At 48.7% G+C, this 24,688-nt stretch overlaps 1 protein-coding gene and 1 long non-coding RNA gene across 3 annotated transcripts in view; one reads left to right on the forward strand and one right to left on the reverse strand.

The window, feature by feature from the left end:
• ppp2r2ba (protein phosphatase 2, regulatory subunit B, beta a) overlaps nt 1-24,567 on the forward strand; it is a 40,290-nt gene extending 15,723 nt beyond the window's left edge. The window contains exons 1-10 of one of the 2 annotated variants that reach the window (XM_086139357.1): nt 3,708-4,753; nt 12,162-12,259; nt 13,021-13,186; nt 14,041-14,153; nt 16,603-16,780; nt 16,896-17,060; nt 18,652-18,821; nt 19,384-19,475; nt 21,292-21,415; nt 22,642-24,567. In XM_086139357.1, the coding sequence (XP_085995483.1) occupies nt 4,684-4,753; nt 12,162-12,259; nt 13,021-13,186; nt 14,041-14,153; nt 16,603-16,780; nt 16,896-17,060; nt 18,652-18,821; nt 19,384-19,475; nt 21,292-21,415; nt 22,642-22,797 (1,332 nt within the window). In that variant the 5' untranslated portion in view covers nt 3,708-4,683 and the 3' untranslated portion in view covers nt 22,798-24,567. Of the gene's footprint in view, nt 1-3,707; nt 4,754-12,161; nt 12,260-13,020; nt 13,187-14,040; nt 14,154-16,602; nt 16,781-16,895; nt 17,061-18,651; nt 18,822-19,383; nt 19,476-21,291; nt 21,416-22,641 lie in introns of those variants that run through there. The other variant, XM_086139356.1, reaches the window with a different exon arrangement.
• Nucleotides 720-4,104, reverse strand: LOC147215861 (uncharacterized). Its single transcript, XR_015104188.1, has 3 exons — nt 3,984-4,104; nt 1,728-1,910; nt 720-821 (listed from the first exon to the last, which is right to left on the reverse strand). It is a non-coding gene; the product is annotated as an uncharacterized LOC147215861 (long non-coding RNA).
• Nucleotides 24,568-24,688: the final 121 nt, after the last annotated feature.

A 24,688-nucleotide genomic window follows, 5' to 3' on the forward strand; every position in this document is an offset into this window, starting at 1 on the left:
TACACCAATTAAACATAATCTATTTTACTCTAACAAAGGATAAGCTTGGATGCTAGATAAATATCTCCAGAGAAGATTGCAAAGAAAGGGCAGACTGAGCAGGTGTATCCAGGCCAGGGTGCATCGTCCCTGGGGTTTGCTGCTGCTCAGTCCCCTGACAGATGGACTGCCAGGGCAATCCTATTACCCCCATGTGTCGAGCTCCTCTTAATGCCAGGGTGGGTTTCATAGGGAGTGGATCTTTGGAAGCAGGAGCTCATGCTACCGAGCCCTTGTTTTATTTGGTGACCCGGAGGAGATCCGAAACCGTAGCGGAGGTTACGAGCGCCGCACCTTCCCGCTCTCTGATACAGCTGTCTCGCTTTAGGGTGTCGCGTCAGATCAGATCAGTTGCTAAATAGGATTTACTGTTTACATTTCACTGGCTGGTTTCATCTTCCTCTGAAACGCGATGAACACGATGATGAATGGAGCGCTGCACCTGCAGGTCACTGCAGAAGCACACTTTTTTTTTCATCTTCTTGAAAATGCTCTGATATTTATATCCAGTTAGCACACATGCATCGGTTAGCATCCAACAATCCCTTTATCTCATCGTCTTTTCAGTTCGCCAGCTGCCCGTATCTTCTGCTTATACTTTTATGTTTTAGTCGGGACTTTAAAAAGCTTTGCCCGGCATGGCACCGGCGTATCTGACTGGGTTCCTGAATTGTTACCCACCTCCTCGTAGCCTGGTGTCTTCCCATGAGACCCGGAAAGGTGTTCCTGCGTAAAGGCTGGAAACAGAGGGTGACTGGGCTTTTCTGTCAGGCGGGCAAAACCTGAAATGAAATAAATGTTCATTTTAGTTATTTTTGGTTAGATTGATATATATATGATTTTATATATGTTGTATTTCTCATTTATTTGGGGGGGGGGTATATACAGTTGACCCTCGCTCCTTCGTGGTTCGGCTTAGCATCCTTGCTACTTTCGGTTCTCATGATTTATCGTTCTTTACTGTTTTTTTTTGCTGTATTTAATTTTTTTTCATGATGAAATAGCCATATACTAGTTTGAGAAGAAAAAAAAAAGTAAAAATAAACTAAAATTGATTTTATAAAATAAATAAAATTCAAGATCTCAAAAAAGATACCTAGCATCGCGAACTCTTGCTTCTACCGTTGTACCCACGTGTGATCTCATACGAAATAACATTGGCTAAGTAGATTCACCAGCGAGGAAGAGAAGCGACAAGAGGAGGAAGAAATCGAAGAGTCTGGTCTGACGCTTGAACGACTTGCGGCGATGACAAACGCTGCAAAACCCCTGCAAAAAATGTCGCTAGACTCGGACGACGATACGCTTCGGTCGGTCCATTTGATCGACCATAAAACCATTTTCAACCAGAAAACAAAGCAGAGGCAGCAACTGCCTATCACGATGTTTCTGATGAAAAAAAACGCCGGTAAAGCATCGACCTCCGCCTTCAGCAGAAGACCCACAAGAATTTGAAGAAACCGTACCAGAGCCAAAACCGCCATCAATTTGCATGAGGTTCGTAAAGGACTGAGCGAGGTTCGTTGAGGGTTATACTATTTTAACCCTCATATTATGTTAAGGGTCAATTTGACCCATTGGGTCAATGGGTGAAATGGGTCAAATTGACCCTTAACATAATATGAGGGTTAAATACTATCAAAATGGAAGTGTGAACCACTTGATTGGTGCAGTTTTAGCATTTCCACCTCCTCGGAAGAAGGTCCCTGCTGGTATTCCCACAGGAGGCCTGCCTGTGGGGAGTCTCCACGTTCCTCCGGGTTCTCCGGGTTCCCCTCGCAGTCCAAAATCCCACAGGAGACCCCGATCGGTCCAGACGTGTAAATGAGATAGTGAACGGTTGCGGGTCTCTGCATGAGGCCGCAGCCCTCCTGCAACCAGGATAAGCAGGAAGGAATGAATGAGTATGTCATTGATATAGTTATTTTTACAGTTTGTGGACTGATTGCACTCATTCCCATGTTTTTGCATCAACTAGCGGAAGTAACAGACTATCTCTGTATCCGGTACATCACCTGCTGAACCCGGCTGAAGAGGAGAAACACAGCTAATGTTGGGTAACTCCAAGCGTGTTCACGCGTGTTGCTTCGTATGCAGACGGCGCGTTCGCTGCCTGTAAACCCTTCCCCGGAATCCCCAAGTCAAGCAATTACCACACATCAAGGAAAGCAATTGGCCATGACTAAAATATCAACGCCATGTGATTGTCCCTATGTTTGGACCGCCGGAGTTTAATTTAACCCACTTTGTCCACGCGGTCGAGGAGAATTGAGGACATGCTCTACAATTCGGGCGGCCCCCCCGAGCATTCCCGGCGAGTTTGACGCGCAGCAGCTGGGGGTGCAGACGCACTGTCACTGGTCTTTACCCGGCAGACCGGGAGACGGGGCTTAATGAGCGGGAGAGGGGAAGGAGCCGGGGAGGACGGACCGAGACGGCGGGCAGCAGAGGGGGAGCAATGAGCCATGGGATGCAGAGACTTGAGGTACTTTGTGAGGTCGCATAAATGTGTCGGTTCGCAGTCCGAGTCGTTTCCTGTCATTTCCTGCCGCTTTGGAAGCCCTCGGCCCGGTTTGAGAGCTGCAGAAGGTGGAGGGGTTGATAAGGCGGCGAGGTGATTGACAGGTGTGCACGAGGAACGGGGGGGGCGAAGGCTGATCCGGAGGTTGTGCACGTGATTAGAGGCGGCATTGATCCCAGGCTCTGGCTTCAAGGTGTATTCACAGATTCATTTATTATACAGTCAAATTTCTCTGCACCTTTTACTCCTCTGCTCCTGCTCTTCATACATCTGTCACACACACACACACACACACACACACACACACACATACTCTCCCCCTCCACAGAAATCTGACAAAACTGAACCCCTCAACCGTGTGGCTTCATCCTCCTAAACCTATTGTTTCACTGGTTCCATTTCAATTTCATTGAGTCCCGCCGCTCGACTGTAACTCAGCCGACTTCTTCACGGCGGTGAAGAACACGCCGTGTATCTTTTGTCCTTCTCGCCGCTGTTTAAATATTGATAGTGAGGGGAAAACGCCGCTGACCGCTCAGTCAGATCCGAGAGGTCAAGGATGGCGGCGTTTTTACGCAGATTTCATTAGGGAGGCAGGGAACTGTAAATACGGAAGCGAATCAGAGGCCCGGGCCGATGCTCCGGCAGCCTTCATTATCTGCTGCATGGATAATGTCCCATAATGTATTAAAATGGAGGTTGGGAGGTGATGGGGTGTAAAATAGCATGTGTAGGAAGCCCCCCGTTCTTCTGCTGCGACGGGGCCGCCTCCCTCACAGCCAGGTCCCCATTAGCAGAGGGCCAGAGGATTGGATGTGCAAATGGTCCTGTGGATTAGCAGGCTAATGCATTTAGGAGTGGGTGGAGGGGGAACGGCGGCGGAGGCGGCGGGGCCTTCACCCGCTTTGCGAATAGGGGCCGCTCGCAGGGGTGATACTCGGTCCCTTTGTGGATGCAAAGAGATTTAGGGTTAAAGTGAGGAGATAAGATGCACGGCATGCACACACACACACACACACACACACACGCATCCCATCACAGATTAGGGTCCGAGCGGCGAGGCGAAGGCTGCGGCGTTATTGGTTATTGAACAGCATGAAAATGAGATATTTCCAGGGAGCGGCTCAGACCGCAACCTGCTAATCTCATTATCAGTCTGGGCTTTTTCCTTTTTTCCCTTTTCTTCTTCCTATCTGTCCCTCTCTGATGCTCCTCATCCTCACAACTCCTCCTCCTCCTCTGCATTAGAACTTGAATTATTGATGTTTTTTTCTTTTTTTTTTTTTTTTTACCTGCATGCATAGAAGCCTCAAAACGAAAAGTGAGGAGCTCTTCAGCCAGGGAATGTGTCAGCACTCAGATGGAGACTCAAGATCTCCAGGCTTAAAGGGGGCAACCAGCTGTCGGCTTTACACGCACCCACCTGGTCGGTGGTCATCTCTCCGCTCCACGGCGTGACGTTTTTAAAGAGCCAGGCTGCAGGGGAGGGGCCGCCGCGCCACGCAAACGCCACGCCGCGCCGCGCCACGCAAACGCCGCGCCATGTCTCTGCGCCTCCTGGCGCCACAGTGAGTCAGCTGAGCTGCCGGCGCCCAGGTCTGCACCCACGGGTGGACGAGCGGAAGGACGCTGCGGGATCCGGACACACACATGCATGCACACACACACACACACACACACACACACACACGCACACACACTTCCGCCGGGAGGGATGGAGCTGAGAGCCTGTGACATGGAAATAGAGAAGTGATCGGTGCAAGCTTGTTGACGCATAATCCCGCCCGCCCCGCTGGCTCCGGGAGGGGGATCTCGCCTACCTAAACTCAAATCCGCCAAAAGAGCTTTGCGGAGCTGCAGCGCGGAGAACACACTCCTCGGTATCACCGGGATTTTTTTTTTTTTTTTGTGATTCAACGCTACCGGAGCGGCGTTTCGTGCGTCCCGAGGTGCGGACAGGACCCGCACCGACACCGTCCCCCGCTATTTGATCGGTGCAGCCCCGGGGAACCGGAGCCATGACAGGCCCCCCGCCGGTCCCGGGGCCCGCCTGCTGACGGTACCGGGCAGGATGGGAGAGAAAGGTCTGCCGCTTTCAGGATCCCGAAGCAGCCGATTCATCAATGGAGGAGGAGAGTGACGCCCGGAAAATTAACAACAGCTTCCTTCGCGACCACAACTATGCAACCGAAGGTATTTGGAGAGGCTCTTCATTTTTTTTATCATTAGTATTAATATTATAACGATTTAAATCTGTGTTCTGGAAATAAACCCATAGAGCAAGCGGGTCATTTAAAATGTGCGACTGTGATGGGATTGACCGCCCGTCGTCGTTTCTAGTGAAAATGCATTGTGCGTGTGCGTGTGCGTGTGCGCGGGCCCGTCAACGTGGAGATGATAGATACCTGCTATTTTAAAACGAGCGCCGTGACAGAGAGAAATGTCAAACACACATCCGCAGGAAGCATGTGTTGCAGTCAAAGTGCACACACACACACACACCTTGACACACACACACACACATATGCACATTATCAGTAATAGGGTTGCAAGAGAACTCCAGCCACCCCATCCTGCAGCCCCGGATCCTCCCCGGCCTCTTTGATTCCCAGCCAGTCTCCGTCTCGCCGGTTAGCGTCCCCCTCCTGCGTTCCAGCATCAGCCCCCCCACAAGCTGCTCCACACTTTGATCAACACAAAAAAAAACATCGATTTGCAAGTAAAAGCTGTCATTAATCTCATGGCCGTCGCCGCCTCCTGTCACCGGCTGCGCAGGTCGGTTCGAGGCCAACGATCGGCGTCATCGGCGAAGACACGAACAAAAGGGGGCTTTCCTGGGTTCACCTCGAATATCTGCCGTCATTCCTTCACGTTGGCCGGAAAATAATCATCGGGGTGGTTCTGACGAATAATACCGCGATCTTTTTAGCGTCAGGGATGAGAACAAGTGTCATTTCGTGCTTAATTTGGGGTGGTCGAATGTGGGTTGACTGTGTGGCCTCGGAGGGGGTCGGCAGACACGGCGGCCCACCTCCAGCTGTGAAGGGACGCCGCCGACGCGTGGGGGGGGGGGGGGGGGGGGGGGGTTCCACTGAGGAAAAACCCGAGTGGGAGCGTTTCCTGCCGAACTGTGGCGAAGGATGTATAAGCCGTTCTACTCCAGTCGTCCCTACTGGGGAAAAAAAAAAGGAGGCAGGCGGTTGAAGATAGCGAAGTGTGGGTGTGATGAAGATCTTTGTGTTCCCTGAGATGAAAACAAGGGGAGGGGAGCAGGAGAGGGGGGGGGGGCCTTCTCTCGGCTTGTTTCTCCACAGCTCTGCTTGATTCTCGTGCTCCTTCCATCAGGAGAATGGAGACACGGGTTGTAAAAATGTGCCTCTTTGGTGCAAAATCCCGTCTAGTCTGGCGGGCCCATCTGTGCTTTTCAAGCAAGAGTGGCCGACTTTTGTTGTTTTTTTTTATGACTCTAATTTATGACTGGCGGTCACACCCCGCGTGTCACTCGTGATTCGGAGCCCCCTCCCGCCTTCCCGAGTGCTATGAAGTCCGTTTTCAGCCAAACATCACGGTGTTGGCCTTTCCTCGTAAATTCACCGCATCCAGACCACACACACACACACACACACACACACACACACACACACACAGACTCGGTCTGTCTCACACACAAGTCCCTGATGAGTAGCGGTGAGCTGGTAGCTCCAACCCCCCCACGGTGCTTCTCCACGACCACAAGAGACCCTAATGATGTCACATTTTAATGATGTCAGCGTGGCTGACCTGCGCCTCCCACCAATCCCATGCCTCAGTGGGTGTGTGGGCAGTTACATTACCTCTAAACGTGTGCACGTGTGGCGCGCTCAGTATGAATACGCTGATAGGAGATTACATTGTTCCACCGCCGCCTGGCGAGCCGCTGATATTTCAAAGACCATAAAGCCCCCACCCGCCATGCGAACGCTGTCTAGTTGAAATAAAATTACATTACGCGCTCGTTTGCAAAAAAACTCGGCGGCCGCCCGCGGGTGTCGCGCCGGTAATGGCCGCCGGATGGATGGCTCCGAGGTCCGGGGCCACGTGTACCGCCGGATGTCGGGTAAATGAACTGTTACGACGCTCGGGCGTTAATTCTCGCCGTCTAATGGAGGATTGTCAACAATAGCCGAAGTCTCCGGAGTAAAGATGCAAATAGCTTCCTCGCTGTGAGGCAGGATGTAACCTAATGTCTGCTTCGCTATTGATTTCTGGTTCTTTACGATTTAGCCACGGAGCGGTGACCTAAAGATCTATCGGAGGGCCGTGTAATCCTCCCCTGTATCTCTCCCCTACCCCCTCTCTTTCTTCATTTTTCCCTACAAGTCCGTGCGTGATGCGACCCCTCCGGTCTGGCTGAATACTGATGCAGTTTTGCATCGGGGAGCCGACGGCCTTTCTCGCCGCAACCGATGAGAGCGTAGCGTGGTCGCCTGTGCCAAGGCAAACTGCCCGGGGCCACACTTTAGGAGTCCGACGTATAAAGACGGAGCCCACCATACCCCCCAGCTCACATCCATTATTCACTGTGAAACACTCAAAATGCCTCGCCTCTGCGCACAGTGCAGGAAAGATAATGCATATGTGTGTATGGGGGGCAGGGGGTTGCAGTGTGTGTGTGTGTGTGCGTTTAATGGCAAGCTGTGAAGTTGGGGCGAATCTCACTCCTTATTCAGCAGCTGCTTTCATCCTCTGATTAGCTTCTTATTAAGTCTGCAGCCCCATGAAAATTTAATGAGAATTTATTAAAGAATACCCGTGGTGTTTGTACTGTAGGACCGTTTGCGAAAATATCATTTCTGAGCTTTAACCTGCCGCGGTCAGGAGATTTTTCCAGCGTCGCTTTGACAGATATGCGGCCTGGAGGCGAACCAATCTGCAACCTTTCACACAGGAAATAATGCGACACATTAATAAGTTTCAGCGGCTCGTTCGCAGGCCTCCCGTCGCGGGAGTGATGTCAGCTCGTGTTTACTATCGAGGTCGCTGTAGAAAAGGGACTCCGTTGTGCGCGCAGACGGCTCATCTTTGATTCCCTTGAATGGTGAAAGCGGGGGGAGATGAAAGGGGATTGCACCAAAGCAACAGACAGACGTGGAGAGGAGCGACAGCTTTGTTTTGGAGGTGGATTACAATTCTGTGCGGCTGCGCCTTTACTCCCCCAGCTCCTCCCCTCCCCTCTCCGTCTTCAATTTTTTAACAGAAATATCAAAAAACAAGGATTCAGAATCCCCTTCTTGGTATTCGGAGACGCGCCTGCAGGAATCGATCCCTCGTCTCGGCGTTTCTTAACATCTCGGCCTCGCTCTCGTAGCGACCACGTCGCGTCTCCAGTCGGACGCGATGTGGTAATGAAGTGTGAGAAGTGCTGCGGTAACACCCATTTCACCCTTAAATCCCCAGTGTGTGGGGGGATACCGAAATGCACACACACAATGAACGCGCGCACACACTCACACACACTCTTGTCTGGATCTCAGGGGGGCCGATCCAGGAGAAACCAGGTTAATTAGCTTGTTCACATCAGATCTTACAGCGAGTCATGCTCTTCAGATGAAATGAGCTGCATTGTGCTCTGTTGCCTTGTGTGAGGCTAATAAAGACTAATGCAGCTTTAATTATACGCCGGCGAACCAGACTAGGAGACGATTTTATTCAAAGTGTCATCGGATCTCCATTGACGAAGGTCTGAAGTGACGCCGCTATCAGCCGTGTATTCAGGGCAAACACCGATGAATGCATGAATACCTGCAAAGCGGCCGCCGATACATATCGACGATTATCACAGTCGGAATTAGAGAACGGCGGCGCGGGGAACGGCCTTGAATTATCCCCGGTCTGAATCCTTTGACGCAGGCGGTAATCCTCTCCTCCGCGCGTCGATGCTAACAAAGCATTTACACGACAGCGTGCCGCTCACATTCGCTTCCCTCCAGCGCAGAATTACCAGTCACTTATGCAACTACTTTTCCGTGCAGCCGTGCCATTTCGAGTCTGCGTGTCTTACACAACTCTCACCGCGCCGCGAGATCGAACCTCCTCGTTTTGTTTTTTTTTTTTGTTTTTTTTTTCCGGCCCAGGCGGGATTATGTGTTGTTTAAAGGTTAGCCGGGGTCCTCCTATTTCGGTCTTCGCTTGAGTCTGTGCCGGTGAGACTCGCTGTACTATCTTTTACCGACCTACTTAGAGCAACAAATCTCCCTCCCTCTCCGTTGCACCTGAACCCCGCGCTGGACGGGTGTTCTCTCACACTTCCGCGTCTTTTCCATTTTTTTGTTTCCCTCGTGCTGCGCCGTCCGCAGGCGCGTTCAATATTCAGAGCCGGCCCCGTGTTCCGCTCCGTGCGCGAGGGTTTCATTTCAGCATCAATGCATATCTTTTGTTTCCATGTAATTGGTTGGACTTCCAATTCCATTTTGCACTTTGAAGGTGGGTGTCCACCCCCAGATTGAAAAAAAAAAGGAGATTAGACTCTATTTCATTGGAGTTGCACGTACAGATCCACACACACACACACACACACACACACATACACACACACCAAGCCCAAGCAGGCCAGCAGTGTTGTCTTTTATCACAAGTGATGGATGTGTGTTATCTTCAGGATCCCTCTGATGCTGCGAGAAGCTGAGCAGCCTGTGTCAGACCTGGCTGCCCACAGGATTTATGAGCTTCAGCGCGTTATGGTCTGCTGATGAAGTCGTGTGTGTGTGTGTGTGTGTGTGTGTGTGTGTGTGTGTGTCGTGTCAATGATCAAGTAAGGGGCTGTATGTTTTGTGTGTGTGTCTGTGAGTGTTTGAGTGATCAAGTAAGGGATTATTTACAGTATGTTTGTGTGTGTTTTTGTGTGTATGTGTGTGTATATGCTTGTGCGAATGATCAAGTTTGGGTGTGTATTTTTGTTTGTGTGTGTGTGTTTGTGTCAATGATCAAGTAAGGGGCTGTATGTTTTGTGTGTGTCCGTGAGTGTTTGAGTGATCGAGTAAGGGATTATATACAGTATGTTTGTATGTGTGTGTCTGTGTGTGTTTTTGTGTGTGTGTGTATTCTTGTGCGAATTATCAAGTAAGGGAGTGTATTTTTGTTTGTGTGTGTGTGAGTGTTTGAATGATCAAGTAAGGGATTATATTCAGTGTTTGTGTGTTTGTGTTGTCTGAATATTTGAATGCTAAAGTCAGACAGTCTGTGAGTGTCTGTGTCTGTGTCTGTGTCTGTGTGTGTGTGTGTGTGTGTGTGTGTGTGTGTGTGTGTGTTAATGATCAAGTAAGGGAGTGTATTTTTGTTTTTGTGTGACTGTGAGTGTTTGAATTATCAAGTAAGAGAATGTTTTTTGTGTGTCTGTGAGTGTTTAGAAGAGCAAGTAGTTGATTATCTGTGTGTGTGTGTGTGTGTGTGTGTGTGTGTGTGTGCATTTTAGAATGATCGAGTGCCTGATTATACATTTGTGTGTGTGTGTTTTCATTAATGTGTCTGAGTGTTAGAATGATCCAGAAAGGGCGCGTGTGCGTGTGTGTGTGTGTGTGTGTGTGTGTGTGTGTGTGTGTGTGAAAAATTCCATCAGTGACTGAGCTGTAATGGGTGTCTTCGTCTGCTGTGAATATATTTACTCATGGAGGAAAAACTCATTTATGGAAGCGTTGGCCGTGTTTCAGCTCCACCGACTCTTCATCCAGTGAGACCGAGGGACGTGTTCGTGTGTAAACTTGTTAAATGACGTCCATCAATTACTTTTTTCCCTCAGCAACTTAATGTGTTGATGATGACGGGAGGGACGAGGGGGGCAACGGAGAAGAAAAGGCAGAAGGAAAGTCAAAAAAGAAAGACCTCAAATTCAAGAATATTGATAATGGCAGCCTCCATTCGATCTGCACAGGAAGTGTGTGTAGCTACTACACACCCTGGAGATCATATATGATAGTGCATTTGTTATATGTGTGTGCATTGTGTGCACCACAATATGGGATGTCGGGAGGGGGGGGGTTGTTAGCTTGTAATTAAGCGAGCCATTATTGGTTTGTAGATTTAGATATGATGAAGTTCACCCCTCCTCCTCCTCCTCCTGTGATTATCTACACATTGCCAGAAGAATCCCTCCAGTCCCATCACTGCATGTGGCCGAGCTAGTCTCGTCTTCATAAACTGTAATAAACGGGGGGGTGGGGGGGGGCAGGACACACACACACACACACACACACGAGCACGACTCGCACACACTGATGAAGAAATGAGGCTTAGTCATCCTCTGGCTCTTCCATCACGCACAGGAGCTTTCTTTAGAGATACGCCGCTCCTCGGGGAACGTTATCTGTTCGCCGCGCCGAAATGCTCACATTCCCCCGGATGCAGGAGCAGGTTTTCGCTCGATTGCAGCACTTGCTTCTCTGTCTGCTGAATTACAGCTAGCATCAGCAACTAAGTCTGTGAGCTATTGGCGCACACACACACACACACACACACACACATGCATCCACCCCTCTGCCTGCCGCTAGAGATGGAAACGGTCTCCATAGCAACATTCCCTCTCCTGCTCAGTGCTCTGCCAGTAGTGGGTCCTCAGAGGGTGCGGGGAGCACAAAACAAGCTCCTCTCCAGTCTATTTAAAAAATGTTCTCATTGTTAAAGCGGGGGGACGGCCTCCGATGCGGCGGCTGACACACATTACGCCTCACCTTCGGAACCCGAGGCTGGAAAATAATTACAGCCACCGTCGGGCTCTGGTTAATCCGGGCGGATCCGGTGTGTCTGCGAGGGGGGAAGAGGTGAGGCTGCCTCAAGGGGTGGCTTCTGTTTATTTTTGGTGCAGCCGGAAAGCGCGGGTCAGGGTCAATAAAATCTTTGCCGAGCTGTATTTTACCGCGATGATATTGCGGAGCGTTGATAAGGCGTTGCAAAAAATTGAACCTTGCAAAAGGCGTCTCGCAAAAGCCCGAGTGAAACTGCGCATGTAAAGTCCAGCGCGCTCATCCTTGCATCTGCACTTTGTTGAGTTGCACACCAAGCCGCACTTAAATATCTTATTGCATCGCAATGTATTCATATCTATAATCATATTTATAATAATGTTTACACTCTTCCTATCATTGCATATCCAAATGCACTGCGGACAGCAAAGTAGGAATTTAATTTTACAGGAAAACACGTTTCTACACCGTGCATATGACGATATACGCTTCTTGAATCTGCATCATTTAAAGGTTCTCGGCGTTGGTTTTCCTGTGTGTGTGTTTTTTTAACGTGGGTGTCGGCGGGGGGAGAGACGGGTGTTTTGGCTGGCGGGGGGTGAATGGTGTTGTTAGCATGGCGGCGGCGTCTTTTTAAAAGGCGAGATTGCACTTCAAACACACAGAGCGGCTCCCTCCGGTCGCATGAATCGGTCGATATCGCCCAGCTCCCCAAATCCCGGAGATTTCCCTGCGTTATCCAGAAGTCGCCTCGCAAGATCCTGCAAAAAAAAAAAAAAAAAAAAAAAAAAAGGCCCTTTCTTTTCTGTTTGAGCGATACTTAGACGGCTTTGTGCACGTTCACGCTGACATTCACCCCCCTCCCTGTTTTGCTTCCTGTGTTGCAGCTGACATTATCTCAACGGTTGAGTTTAACTCATCGGGGGAGCTGTTGGCCACCGGGGATAAAGGAGGCAGAGTGGTCGTATTCCAAAGGGAGCAGGAGGTAAGAAATGCCAACAATGCAGCCTTAATTATTGCCCCCTTCTGCCTAAAAGCCTTGAAATGTGAATGTCGGGCTGCAATCGCTTGCTTTTAGCGACCGGACAGAAAAGGTTTGTTTGGCAAATTGCTGGACGTCGCCATTGAAAAAAAAAAAAACACTTGTCTGCTCGGCCAAATGACACTATAAACGGATCCATAAGGGGGGACGGGGGCTCATTACAGACCGTTAAAAGCCCAAGGTTAGACCGGGTCAAACGCCTGGTTCATTCTGATCCTTTAGAAAGACATGTGAAATATCTTTCTCTAAAAGATTAACAAGGTAATGCAGTCCCAGAGAGAGCGAGACGGTCGCTTTCGGCTTCCGGGAGGGAGATTTGAAAATCCCCGGTGTAAGAAAGTGATTCAAGCTGTTAAAAGATGGAGAGGAAAAACAAACAAATCAAATTCTCTTCTCAGAGCAGAGCCGCTGCACCTGCGCAGGCTTGACAAATCCTTCGAGGAGGAATTGAATTCGTCTTAATTTAATCGCTCAGGATAGGAATCTGAACGCCTTCGATAGAAATCCACCCGGTCGTTTTTTTCTATTCGAGCATTTTTGGCGTTAATCCTTATTTTCATGATTTTCTTTTCGACCTCTCCATAGTTCCTCGCCGTGGACGTCTTCGTTTCACGCCCACCTTTCGCTGAAAAAGATAATTAGCATCAATGTAAAAATGCAGTGTAAGATAATACGACCATTTATCGTCACATTTTTCGGCACAGAGCAAAAGCCAGCCGCAGCGTCGGGGGGAGTACAACGTTTACAGCACATTCCAGAGCCACGAGCCGGAGTTTGACTACCTGAAGAGCTTGGAGATCGAGGAGAAGATCAACAAGATTAAATGGCTGCCGCAGCAGAACGCCGCCTACTTCCTGCTCTCCACCAATGGTGAGCCACCTCGTGATGTCAACTGTCTGTGCCAACGCGCTAAACACGTCCTGATATATTGTACGACGACGTCGCTGGTCCACAACTGCAGCAGCGGCGGCGGCGATTCATCACCTTCCTCAAAGAGAAGTCAGACAGAAAACACAGAAAGTGATATTTTACCCGGCGGCGGCGATGATAACATCATCAGGAGGAAATTGTCTTTGTGACTTTACGCGAAGGTGTCGGTGCCTCGGTTGGCCGGGCCGGCGCCACCAGCAGAAAGGTTTCAAATTGAGAACTTCATGCATGGCTACCACACACACACACACTGGTATCAAAGTGTGTATAACCCGTACACACACACACACAGGCCGCGAGACGCCTTGCAGATTGTGAGTGTCATGCATGGCTGATAGCGGTGTGGCTGCAGCAGATGGTTGAGGGTCCTGTGGCGACGGCCTCGCCGCTCTGACACCAATATTCACAGCGGATATTAAAAGAAGAAATAGCAGCAACCTGAAGGCCCCCCCCCCCCCCCCTTCCACTCCTGCACCCTCGCCGCTCCCAAGAAGATGAGATGTAACTGGTGTTTATTGGATGCAAAATTGGAAAGCACCCAGATGGCTTCTTCACGGGGGAGCGGCGGCCGCAGCCAGGAATTGTAGTCAACTTGTAGATTGGTATCACCGACATCATATACAGGAGGTGCAATTCATCATCCACGCTGGCGCCGGCCCAGCTATGTGCCAGATTGGCCGCCCAGCCCCCCGACTACCATCTTGTATGAAAGATGAACTACCATGAGCTGTGGTCTAACTGTTTTGTGTGTATATGCCTGTGTGTGTGTGTGTGTGTGGTGACTCCCCTTTCAGACAAGACAGTAAAGCTCTGGAAGATCAGCGAGAGGGACAAACGTCCAGAGGGCTACAACTTGAAGGACGACGATGGACGGATCAGAGACCCGTTGACCATTACTTCGTTGCGGGTAAGAGGACACACACACACACACACAGGTCCGGGTAGTAAAGAACTGCCTTTTCAGCATCATCTCAACCACAACACTGCACTTCCAAGCAGAGCGCCGTGGTGTTGGAGGCCGACCTCCATCTGAGGCCATGAAACATTGGTTCCAATAACGCTCTTCTACACGTTTAACGCGAGAAAACAATTTAATTTATTATCTCCCCGGCTTGTCCTGCAGTCAGGATTGCAGGGGAGCTGAAACCTGGAGCTCAAACCATCATGATGTTGTTCCTTCTGCACCATTTTGAACCATCGCGGCAGCATAACTTCTCCAAACTCCCCTCGGGCGAAGTCTGTATTGGCATCGCAACATATCATTTTTAATGCCCGTCACGAGGGACGTTCAGCCTCGGCTCCTCGTAATTCAAAAGTCAAAGCGTCCTGCGCGCCATCACCGACGACTGATGGGCCAAACTAACAGTCGGCGTGGAGCGCAGAGGGTCGACCCTTACCTACACAAAGGGAAATAAGGAGAACTCCTCCAGCGATATTATGTAATATTGCATTACTGCACTGGTGTGTTGCAGGAAAACATTTTCGCTATTTCACGAAACGCTTGCACAGCAACCCGGTTCAAGCTCCGACTTGGAGATGTGACTTGTCGTGTGCGGTAGTTATAAAAACAAGACTTGGCTCGCAGCCGCAACCGCACAGAAGAACCCCGATGTAACGGTGACACCTCAATGCATGAGTTTTTTAAGAAGTGCATGGATTACGGCGGCGCCGTCGTCCGAAAAAAAAGGTTCATCGGAGACCCTGACGTGTCTCTATAGGTGTGAGTGCAGGATAAGCATCTCACTGCTGGCGCCGCTTGGATGTACGGGGACGCCTTTCCAGATATTTTGCTCAGATTTACGTTTCAACGGAAACCCGTAACAATTTTCTTTACGTTACATCCAAAATATTCCCAGTGTGGACATTCAGCAGCGAGTGCAGTTTAATCCCGCTTAGCCCTTTCAGCTATACCTTTCATTGTGCAGCCATTTAAATGTGTTCTTTTTGATAAAAAAATGCTCTTACGATTCCCAACACACACACACACACACACACACACACACACACACACACACACACACACTCTTCGAGTAAGAAGGAAGTGAGAATGAGTGATCGATGTGTTTGCTGAGCCGAAACCCATGAAGGGATCATCCTCTGCATCTCCCCTTCTCTGTTCTTCTCACTCCAAAACCTCTTTTAATTTCACACACAGAGGGAGTACACATAGGCCGCTGTGTGTGTGTGCGTGTGTGTGTGTGTGTGTGTGTATCTGCCATAGTTGATTAGCGCTATGTTCAGCGTGTCTGTCCCTCTTTGTCTGGCCGGCCAGTGGATCGGAGCGACCTGGAGGACACGCCAGGACTGTGGAAATCCTGTTTGGGGCTCTGAAATCTGTGGAGACGGAAATATCCGAACAATGTGCTGCTGTAAATGGAAAAACAAGCCCCAAATATCCAAAGTGTGTTGTTTTCGGTGTTTCCCGGTGATTTACTGTTTCGCCCTCCATTTCTCGGACGGCCTTCAGACAACAGAATGCGGATTTTTTTTTTTTTTTTAAAACGTGGAATATTCCGCACTTATTCTCCAAGGAACAGGATCCACCGGGTCTTTTCAGAAGGTGCTCGGCCCGGCAGAACCCTGTGACTAACAGCGTTATGGGGTTATGGGTTAATATGGTCAGTGTCTCTCCGGGCAGCCGCTGTAAAGACATGGAAATGAAGTGACACCCATGGAGATGCGGCGGCCCGCTGAGCTGCCGTGCCTCTCTGTCAGTGCCAGCGATGGACGGATGGAAGAAAAAGGGAAGAAGCAGTCGATTTGTTCGCCCGGCTCCCTCCCCTCCCCGCTCCCTTTGTCTGGGTTTTATCTGGCCGACGGGGGGCTGCATGCAGGCTTGGGGCCGGGCATCTTTGAAGCCGCAGCGGCGCTGTGAACTATGTTTGTATATATGGGTGGTTTCTGCATGTGTGTGTGTGTGTGAGCTACTCTTAATTCTGCAGAGTTCAGTTATCATTCCTCAGCAGGGCCGACGGATGCCCCTGGGCCATCCCTCTTTCCGTCTCCCTCTGTAGCTCCTCATCTCCCTCTCACTCTATCACACACACAAACCCGAGAACAGGGGCGACTTCGCCAGATTACCGCGTAGCCTTGTAGGAACTAGATAATCACGGTTGGCGGAGCCCGGCTCATCAGCCGGCCCCGGAGCCCCTCCATCTTTGTCTCATTAAGACGGCCGGTGTAAATGTCACAGAATCCCCCGGAATCACCCGGTTGTTGTTAATGTTAAAAGAAACCGCTCATCCGCAAACGTCCGAGGCGGACGGCGGGAAGATGAGAGCACGGCGGCGCCTCGGAGATGTGCTCCTAGCGTGTTTGTGTTTCCCTTATTTCGATCGTCCGCCCCTCGCCGTCAGGTGCCGGTGCTGCAGCCTATGGACTTGATGGTGGAAGCGACCGCCAGGCGGGTGTTCAGCAACGCCCACACCTACCACATCAACTCCATCTCGGTGAACTCCGACCTGCAGACCTTCATCTCCACCGATGACCTCAGGGTGAACCTGTGGAACCTGGAGATCACCGACCGCAGCTTCAGTATCCTCCCCTCCGTCTGTGGCCGATAAACCCGAGGTCGCTCGTCATGGCTCGTCGTGCAAAACTATGAAATCTACCCGCAGGTTGTGATTGTTCCTTAGCCTCCGTCCGCCAGACATTGTGGATATAAAACCCGCCAACATGGAGGAGCTGACGGAAGTGATCACCTCGGCGGAGTTCCATCCCCAGCAGTGTCACACCTTCGCCTACAGCAGCAGCAAGGGCTCGATACGCCTGTGTGACATGAGGCAGGCCGCTCTGTGCGACAGACACTGCAAATGTGAGTGCCGGCGCCGCTCAACGGGAGCTACGAGCAAATGTTTAAATTCGAGCAAAAAAAGAGCAAATTTTTGAATAAAAAAAAAAACAAAAAAAAAAAAAACGATGAAAATGAAATCAGAATTTCATTTCATTTAAATTTAATTAATCAGATTTCATTTTCATTTTATTTATGTTGCGGTCGATGTTACCGGCGCACTTTGTGATTCCTCAACTAGCAAATCAACTCGCCAATTTTTACCGCTCCCGCCTCCGCCGCCTCTCCCGCTCGTTATCGGCGTAAATCCTGCGTGCGCGTCCGAAACACTGAACGGGGCCTCTTTAAAAGCCTAACATCACATCCGCTCACGTCGTTGGAATGAATAATGAATACATTGACATTTTAGCAAGAAAATCAATGTCTTAAGAGCAAATGCATTAGTCCTTCATGGACACACCTAGCTGTTCAATAATGTCAGTCATTTCCTCAGACATATTGATGTGTTCACCGGGGTGTGTGCTAACATGGCCTGGAGGAATACACAGGGGTGTGTGAGGGTTAAATAATAAAGCATTTTGTAGGATTTGGGAGGGAAAGAAAACGCGATGTATTACTTCACAGCTGGCTTGTGCGGACCCTGTTCCAGATCAGCAGGTGCGTGCAGTGGGAGACACACACACACACAGCGGGCAGATGCTCTCCATAGCGCCATGACAGGTCTTTTAATGCAGGCACTACATGAACACACACACACACACACACACACACAACCTCCTTCGATCGGAAACTTGCTCCCCCTCCCGCATAAATAGCACAAACTCCCCACACACCTATAAATCCGGCGCCGCTAGAATTAATCAGTGTTCGGAGGAGGAGGGATGGAGGGATGGAGGGATGGAGGGATGGAGGGATGGATGGACGAAGGCGCAGCAAAGTGATGGATGCAGGGATGGAAGGGAGATTGCCAAATCGCTGAGCCCCGGGACAGAAAGGGCCGGGACCAAACGGGCCCCCCGCCAACTCCCAAGGGACCCTATTATACACCCCTGGAGTGGAACAAGAGGGAGGGCAGGGGTGCACACACACACACACACACACATTTTCACTCACCAGCAAATACAAAGATTCACACACACACACACAATCCAGCGGGGATCAAATGGGCCCGGCACTTTGACATTGATTTGTTTTTCTTCCCCATTCCTCCCCTCCTTGTTTCTTCATCCCTCATGCAGCATCTCCTTGTTAGACACCCCGATGATACTATTCTATTCCAACCTTTTCTCCCGGCCGACGCCGACAGGGGGTAGGTGTAGGGATTTGGGTTTTTTTTTTTTTCTGGGAGGAGGAGGAGGAAGGGCACCGCGCAACAATAACTTGACAGGTAACGATGGAATTCTTGGCTTTCCTCCACGGCGCAAAGATCAGCAGCTGCCAAAATCAATATGAATCATAACCAATATTTACCCGGCGCGTTGACCCGTGGCCATCTCCCTAAGCACGCCGGCAAATAACCCCGCCAGGAGATGCAGCTGCTGCAGCAAAGCCTCGCATCCGGCTATTGTTAGGCTCTCATTGTTCGCCCGATGAGAGGAAATCTCTTTTTTTGCAGATTTCGAGGAGCCGGAGGATCCCTCGACCCGTTCCTTCTTCTCCGAGATCATCTCGTCCATCTCGGACGTGAAGTTCAGCCACAACGGCCGCTTCTTGATGACAAGGGACTACCTCACTGTCAAGGTGTGGGACCTTCAGATGGAGAACAAACCGCTGGAGACGTACCAGGTGAGCCGGCCACGTTGCGGACGATTCTCATCCGTCAAAAATATTATTTAACGTTGGGATGTATTGATTCGGGTCTAATCACGCCATCTAATCCTGTTTCAGTGTCACCCTGCCAAACTGCAGCCATGTCATTTTTAGTAATTAGCCCTGGGGCAGCTTAGCGGCCGACATCCCGTAAGAAGACAGATAGCGGCTTCTGCCGACGCGCGCTTGAAGGGCAAAACCTCCCACCGAGAGGTCGCGGGGGGTCAGATCCTCGCCGTACGATCGACGGGGAAGCTTCTCGCGGCCACGGCGTGATTGATAAGGCCGCCGGCGAAGCCCCGGGGATTCCCTGTCGCGAATTTGCTCCGTCTCCACCTGCTGCCCGTCACCTCGGTATAGGTCAGCAGGTCTGCGGGGGATTAGAAGAAGTAGGACATATGGCGACGCAGCTTATGCGTGCGTAGCTGTCCGCTGAAAGGCAACGTGACAAGCTTTATATGACAAGAAAACCGGGGAATGGGATTTATCAGTGAGTTCAGACAAATTGTTTTAACCTTTTTGGTTTTTTTTTGGCCAGGTCCACGACTATCTACGGGGCAAACTTTGCTCACTGTACGAGAACGACTGCATCTTCGACAAGTTCGAGTGTGTATGGAATGGGTCAGACAGGTGAGAGGCCAGCCATCCGTCCATACCTCCATCCATCCATCCATCCGCCCATACAACCATCCATCCATCCATCTGCCCATCCGTCCATCCATCTACCCATCCGTACATCCATTCATCTGCCCATCCATCCATTCAACCATCCGTCCATCCATCCATCCATCTGCCCCTCCGTCCGTCCATCCATCCATCCATCCATCCATCCATCCATCCATCCATCCATCTGCCCATCCGTCCATCCATCTACCCATCCGTACATCATTCATCTGCCCATCCATCCATTCAACCATCCGTCCGTCCATCCATCCATCTGCCCATCTGCCCATCCATCCATCCATCCATCCATCCATCCATCCATCCATCCATCCATCCATCCATCCATCCATCCATCCATCCTTTGAGTCCAGACTTCTGCCATGATCTGAATCAGACCATTTTTAGTATGTTTGTGAAAAGGGCTATTTACCAGAGGGAAGCCAGGGATAAAGCAGCTGTGCTCCCAGTCACTTCCCATCTCCATCAGCTTACGTAATTTAGATTTTGAAAAAATTTAAATCCACATTTTTACTGGACTTTATTGTGGCAGTCATTGGTTCCTGAAAAGATCCGAATACTGTATTTTCCAGACTATTGAGCGCACCTGAATAGAAGCCGCACTGAAAATAAACAAATCTATGTGTACATATATAGCCCGCACTTGTCTAATAGTCCACAGGTGTCCATGTTGTAACATGAAATATTTACACTAAAACTTTTTTAAATTGTTAATCAAATCCATACTGGTAACATCCACAAATACGTACTGGAAATGCATTTTTCCGAACAGTGTCTTTAACAAGGCTGATGAATAATTCATAATTTTATTATATTAATAATAAATAACACAAGGAAAAGCCCATCCATGCATCCATTTTCTATCTCCGCTTTGTCCTACTCTCGGTCTTCCTGCTGTGCACTAAAACTGTTAAAATCGTCTTCTTCAGTGTTTCTTCAGAATTTTCCCGCTCATTTCATCGGTCCAATGGGACGAGGATAAATGTTTTCGCGGCGTGAAGCTCGTTAGCCAAAAAATATCCATATTTAGCTGTGTTTAGCCGAAAAAAGGAGCAGCTTATAGTTTGGAAATAACAGTATATTGTCCACCTACAACAGTGAATATCATGTAATTGAACCCAACCAAAGCCTTTACCTTCATGTAAAGACAGCCACCCATACATAAACTAGAAGAAATACATTTCTAGATCGCTTTCCATCAATATGCTGTATAAATGAGGAGAGGGGATAGCAGGATGTAAATTCAATAAAAAAAAAAAACAACAAAAAAAAAAACACTTATTATTGCACCTATCCTGCAATGACTTTTACTGTTATTACACAGAGTGCAATGAAATTTAGAGCCAGCCGCTGCCAGGTTCAGTGGAATCAAAAACAGACAAAAACAACCTTAAAAAAACAATAGTAGCATCTCTGTGTTAGAGATATAAGACAGAAAAAAATATGGAAAAAAAAAAATAGAAATAACATCTAGAAGAATAGATAGATACATATGTAGAAAAAAAGGTAAATAAGTGAAAAGTGGAAAAAAAATCATTTATTATTATTGTTGTTGTTGTTGTTATTATTATGTGAGGAGACTCAACGCAGAATTATCAGATCTGGAAATGGATCGGGCGGCTCCGCGATTGGACTCTCCATATCTATATAAATATGATCTCCATATCATTCCTCACTTCTTCACGTGCACATCATATGTTGTATGTATGTTGTATGTTGTATTCGTCCCTCCATCACAGTGACCTTCCCCTCTTCTTCTCCCCAGCGTCATCATGACGGGTTCATACAACAACTTCTTCAGAATGTTTGACCGTAACACCAAGCGCGATGTGACGCTGGAGGCGTCGCGGGAGAACAGCAAACCCAGAGCCATCCTTAAACCCCGCAAGGTACCTCACACACAAACACACACACACACACACACACACACACACACACACACGTTCACAAAGCCCTCCATGTCCGTTCCTGATCCTTAAGAAACTTAACCGCAGGCTTAGCGTCTAAAAATGGAAACCCGTTGGGTTAGTTTCAACCCGCTGTTCTTAAACGGGTGGTTTAAAAATAAAATAAGCAATGATGCTAGCAAACCGGCGCTTACCGGTTTCTTCAAAATGATTGAAAAATTGGTCGCGATATGATAATATCACAGGAGACAAAATGACAAGACTAGTACCTGATGATGAGGAAATAAATCACGTAGATCTGTTTCTCTCCGCAGCCTATTTAACCGTTTATTGTACTATTTCCATCACCCGTGCAGACTTTTTATCCGTGTTGGAGTTCCTAATTTGTGCGAGGAGGCCACTGGCGTTACTCTGATCCGGCCTCCTGCGGTCCGGCTGCAGCTGCAGCCCCCGTGGAGTCCCCGCCCACGGGGAACACGTCCAAATTTTTCAGTGATTTTTGTTTTTTGCAGATGAGCCTTATATTCCAGAGAGCTCTAAGATCACCATGGTGATGAGGACTGCAGTGTTCAGTCCATGAACCTGAACATATAGGAGAATATATGTTCTATAAATATGATATATCATATAAATGCAGAGCAATCATACTTATAATTTGCACAATTTTGTACAGTAGTTTATTCATATATATAAGAGAATTATATGTGTATGTGTATATATATATATATATACATACATACAAATATACATACAAAATTTATATATATATATATATATATATATATATACATATATAAATTTTGTTTTTCTGCTTTTTAATTTTTTTGTTTTTTATTATTTTTCCTTTTTTTAATTTTATTTATTTATTCATATATATAGATATATACATACATATATATCTCTATATATAATTTTTTATATATAAATATATATTAAAAATATATATATTTATATATATATTTAAATATTTAAATATTTAAATAAATATATATATATATTTTTTTTTATTCTTAGTGTCGACAATATTGATGCTGCTACCCCATGTGCCCCCAATTGCCCCTTGGGGACAAATAAGGTTTTTCTGGTTCTAATCCTCCTTAGGAGACCGTGGGGACGTATAAGGGGTGCAAATGTCGACCTGATGTGATTAAAAAAAAAACGATAATCCCTGATTTCCCTGATCTTCCGCCCTCCCCGCTGTCTCCCAGGTGTGCGTGGGCGGGAAACGCAGAAAGGACGAGATCAGCGTGGACAGCTTGGACTTTAGCAAAAAGATCCTCCACACCACGTGGCACCCGCACGAGAACATCATCGCCGTGGCGGCCACCAACAACCTCTACATCTTCCAAGACAAGGTCAACTAAAGGGCGGGCCGACCCTCGACCCAACACGGGCGCGGCTGCAGGGAGAGGAAGGCCGGCGGACAGTCAGAAGAACTCCTCCTCCTCCTCCTCTCCTTGTGATCTTGAATTGCACTGCTCTACAGAGGAACACCACGAAAACTGGATTTTTGGGGCGACGGGGTTCGGGGTTGGGGACGGGTCCTCGGAGGTCTGGAAGGAACTCCGCTCTTCGATCGTTTGTCTTATTTGTCTCGAGGCCGGCGTCCGCCTGGAGGGAATCCGGTGCATTCATGCAACAAGAGGGCCGCTACTCCAGAAGCAAGATGTAGCCGCCCAACACACTGGACAAAAAGTAGAGCACACGGACAAATCTAGCTTACATGATGGTAGCGCATCGCCGCGTAGCAACAGCGTCCCACCCCTTTCGGCTAATCGCCTCGGCCGCTGCAGGGTCTCTGCAGAAGTGAAGGACTGTTACACTCTGACCCCAGAGACTGAGCGTTGCCTCCGCCTGCGGCAGACTCTCTCCGGTTTTTATTTCGTTTTTTTTTTTGTTTTTTCGTCTCGCTGCCGAGACCGCCGTAGTGTGTAAGGTGAAGGAAGCCCCCTCCCCTCCGACCCCGCGGGGCCGTGCCGGTGGTTTTATTTACCGCCGTTGTTTAATCGCCCCCCTCCCCCTCCGTCACTGAATCTGTTTAGAAGCTGTGGTGCCTTCTTTTGGTATGCCGGGGTCTGACGTAAGGACTGAATACAAGGCAGGGGTGTGAATGTTTCAAAACCATGTGATAACTTAGGAATTTCTTTTCCTTGTCTTTTCCTTTCTATAAACAACCCGTTTAAAAAAAAAAAGAAAAAAAGTCACAGTTCAATCAAAATGCCGTGTGTCCGGAAGAAAGAAAGAAAGAAAGAAAGAAGAAGAAGAAGGCCCGTCTGCTTTCACGCTCGGCCGCCCTGCAACTTTTCTTAGAAACAAATTCAAGGTGGAATTCTCTTTTTCAGAATCGATGCCGAAAATAGTAAAAAGTCGGTAATCCGAAAAGGACGTCCTGACACGGATTTCATACATATGTATTTATTTGAATACGCATTCATTCATTGCAGACCTACAACCATTCACCCATCTGGGCAATGTAGGGTCTCCACTGGACCTCCTGCAGGCTTTTGGACTGTAGGAGGAACCCGGGGAACCCACGCAGACACGGCGGAGAACGTGCAAACTCCACACAGGAGTTACCCAAATAACGCTGCATATAAAATACCGATTTGTGACTTTCCTTTTCCTTTTTAAAGGCACAAGAAATTGTGATAACCCTCTTCCATCCCTCGTCCCGGGCTCCGAGGAGCTTTGCATCCGAGCGAGATGGGTGTTAAACTCAAGCAGACGAAAGCCCGCACGTAGTTTCTCCCGGGCGCGGCGTTGGGACGGTTCGGTTCGGACGCGTTTGGAGTTTAAAATCTACATCTCGCAGGACAACACTAAATAAAGAACGACAAGCTCCGGGGAGTTCTCCTTGTTTGTGTTCGGTCACCCGCCCCCTTCAACCCCACCCCGAGGTCAGCATTGAAAGGTCTAAATGTGAAATCAGGGAATTAATAAGTGTGATTCCTTTAAAAAGTAATGTCTTCTAAACAACTTCCTTTGTGACACTTCTAATTGAAACACACACACACAGACACACACACACAAACTTTTATAGTTCAGAATGTATTGAAATGCAATGAATTACCATGCAGTCTTTATGCTTACTGGACTTTCTTTGAATAAAAACAATAAAGATGTGCAAGTTCAAACCCCGTGATTTGTGTTGTGACTCGATCATCTCGTCCTTCTTCGTTCAGCGGTTCCTCACCGGCGGAAGAGCGCCCTCTAGCGGCCGAAACCCGAATTGCAGCGAAAAAAAAAGGGGGAAAG

The sequence above is a fragment of the Fistularia commersonii genome, chromosome 31 (genome assembly GCF_037954325.1).
Source record: "Fistularia commersonii isolate RoL2024-O1a breed Wild chromosome 31, RoL_Fcom_v1.0, whole genome shotgun sequence".
Classification (NCBI taxonomy): Eukaryota; Metazoa; Chordata; class Actinopteri; order Syngnathiformes; family Fistulariidae; genus Fistularia; species Fistularia commersonii.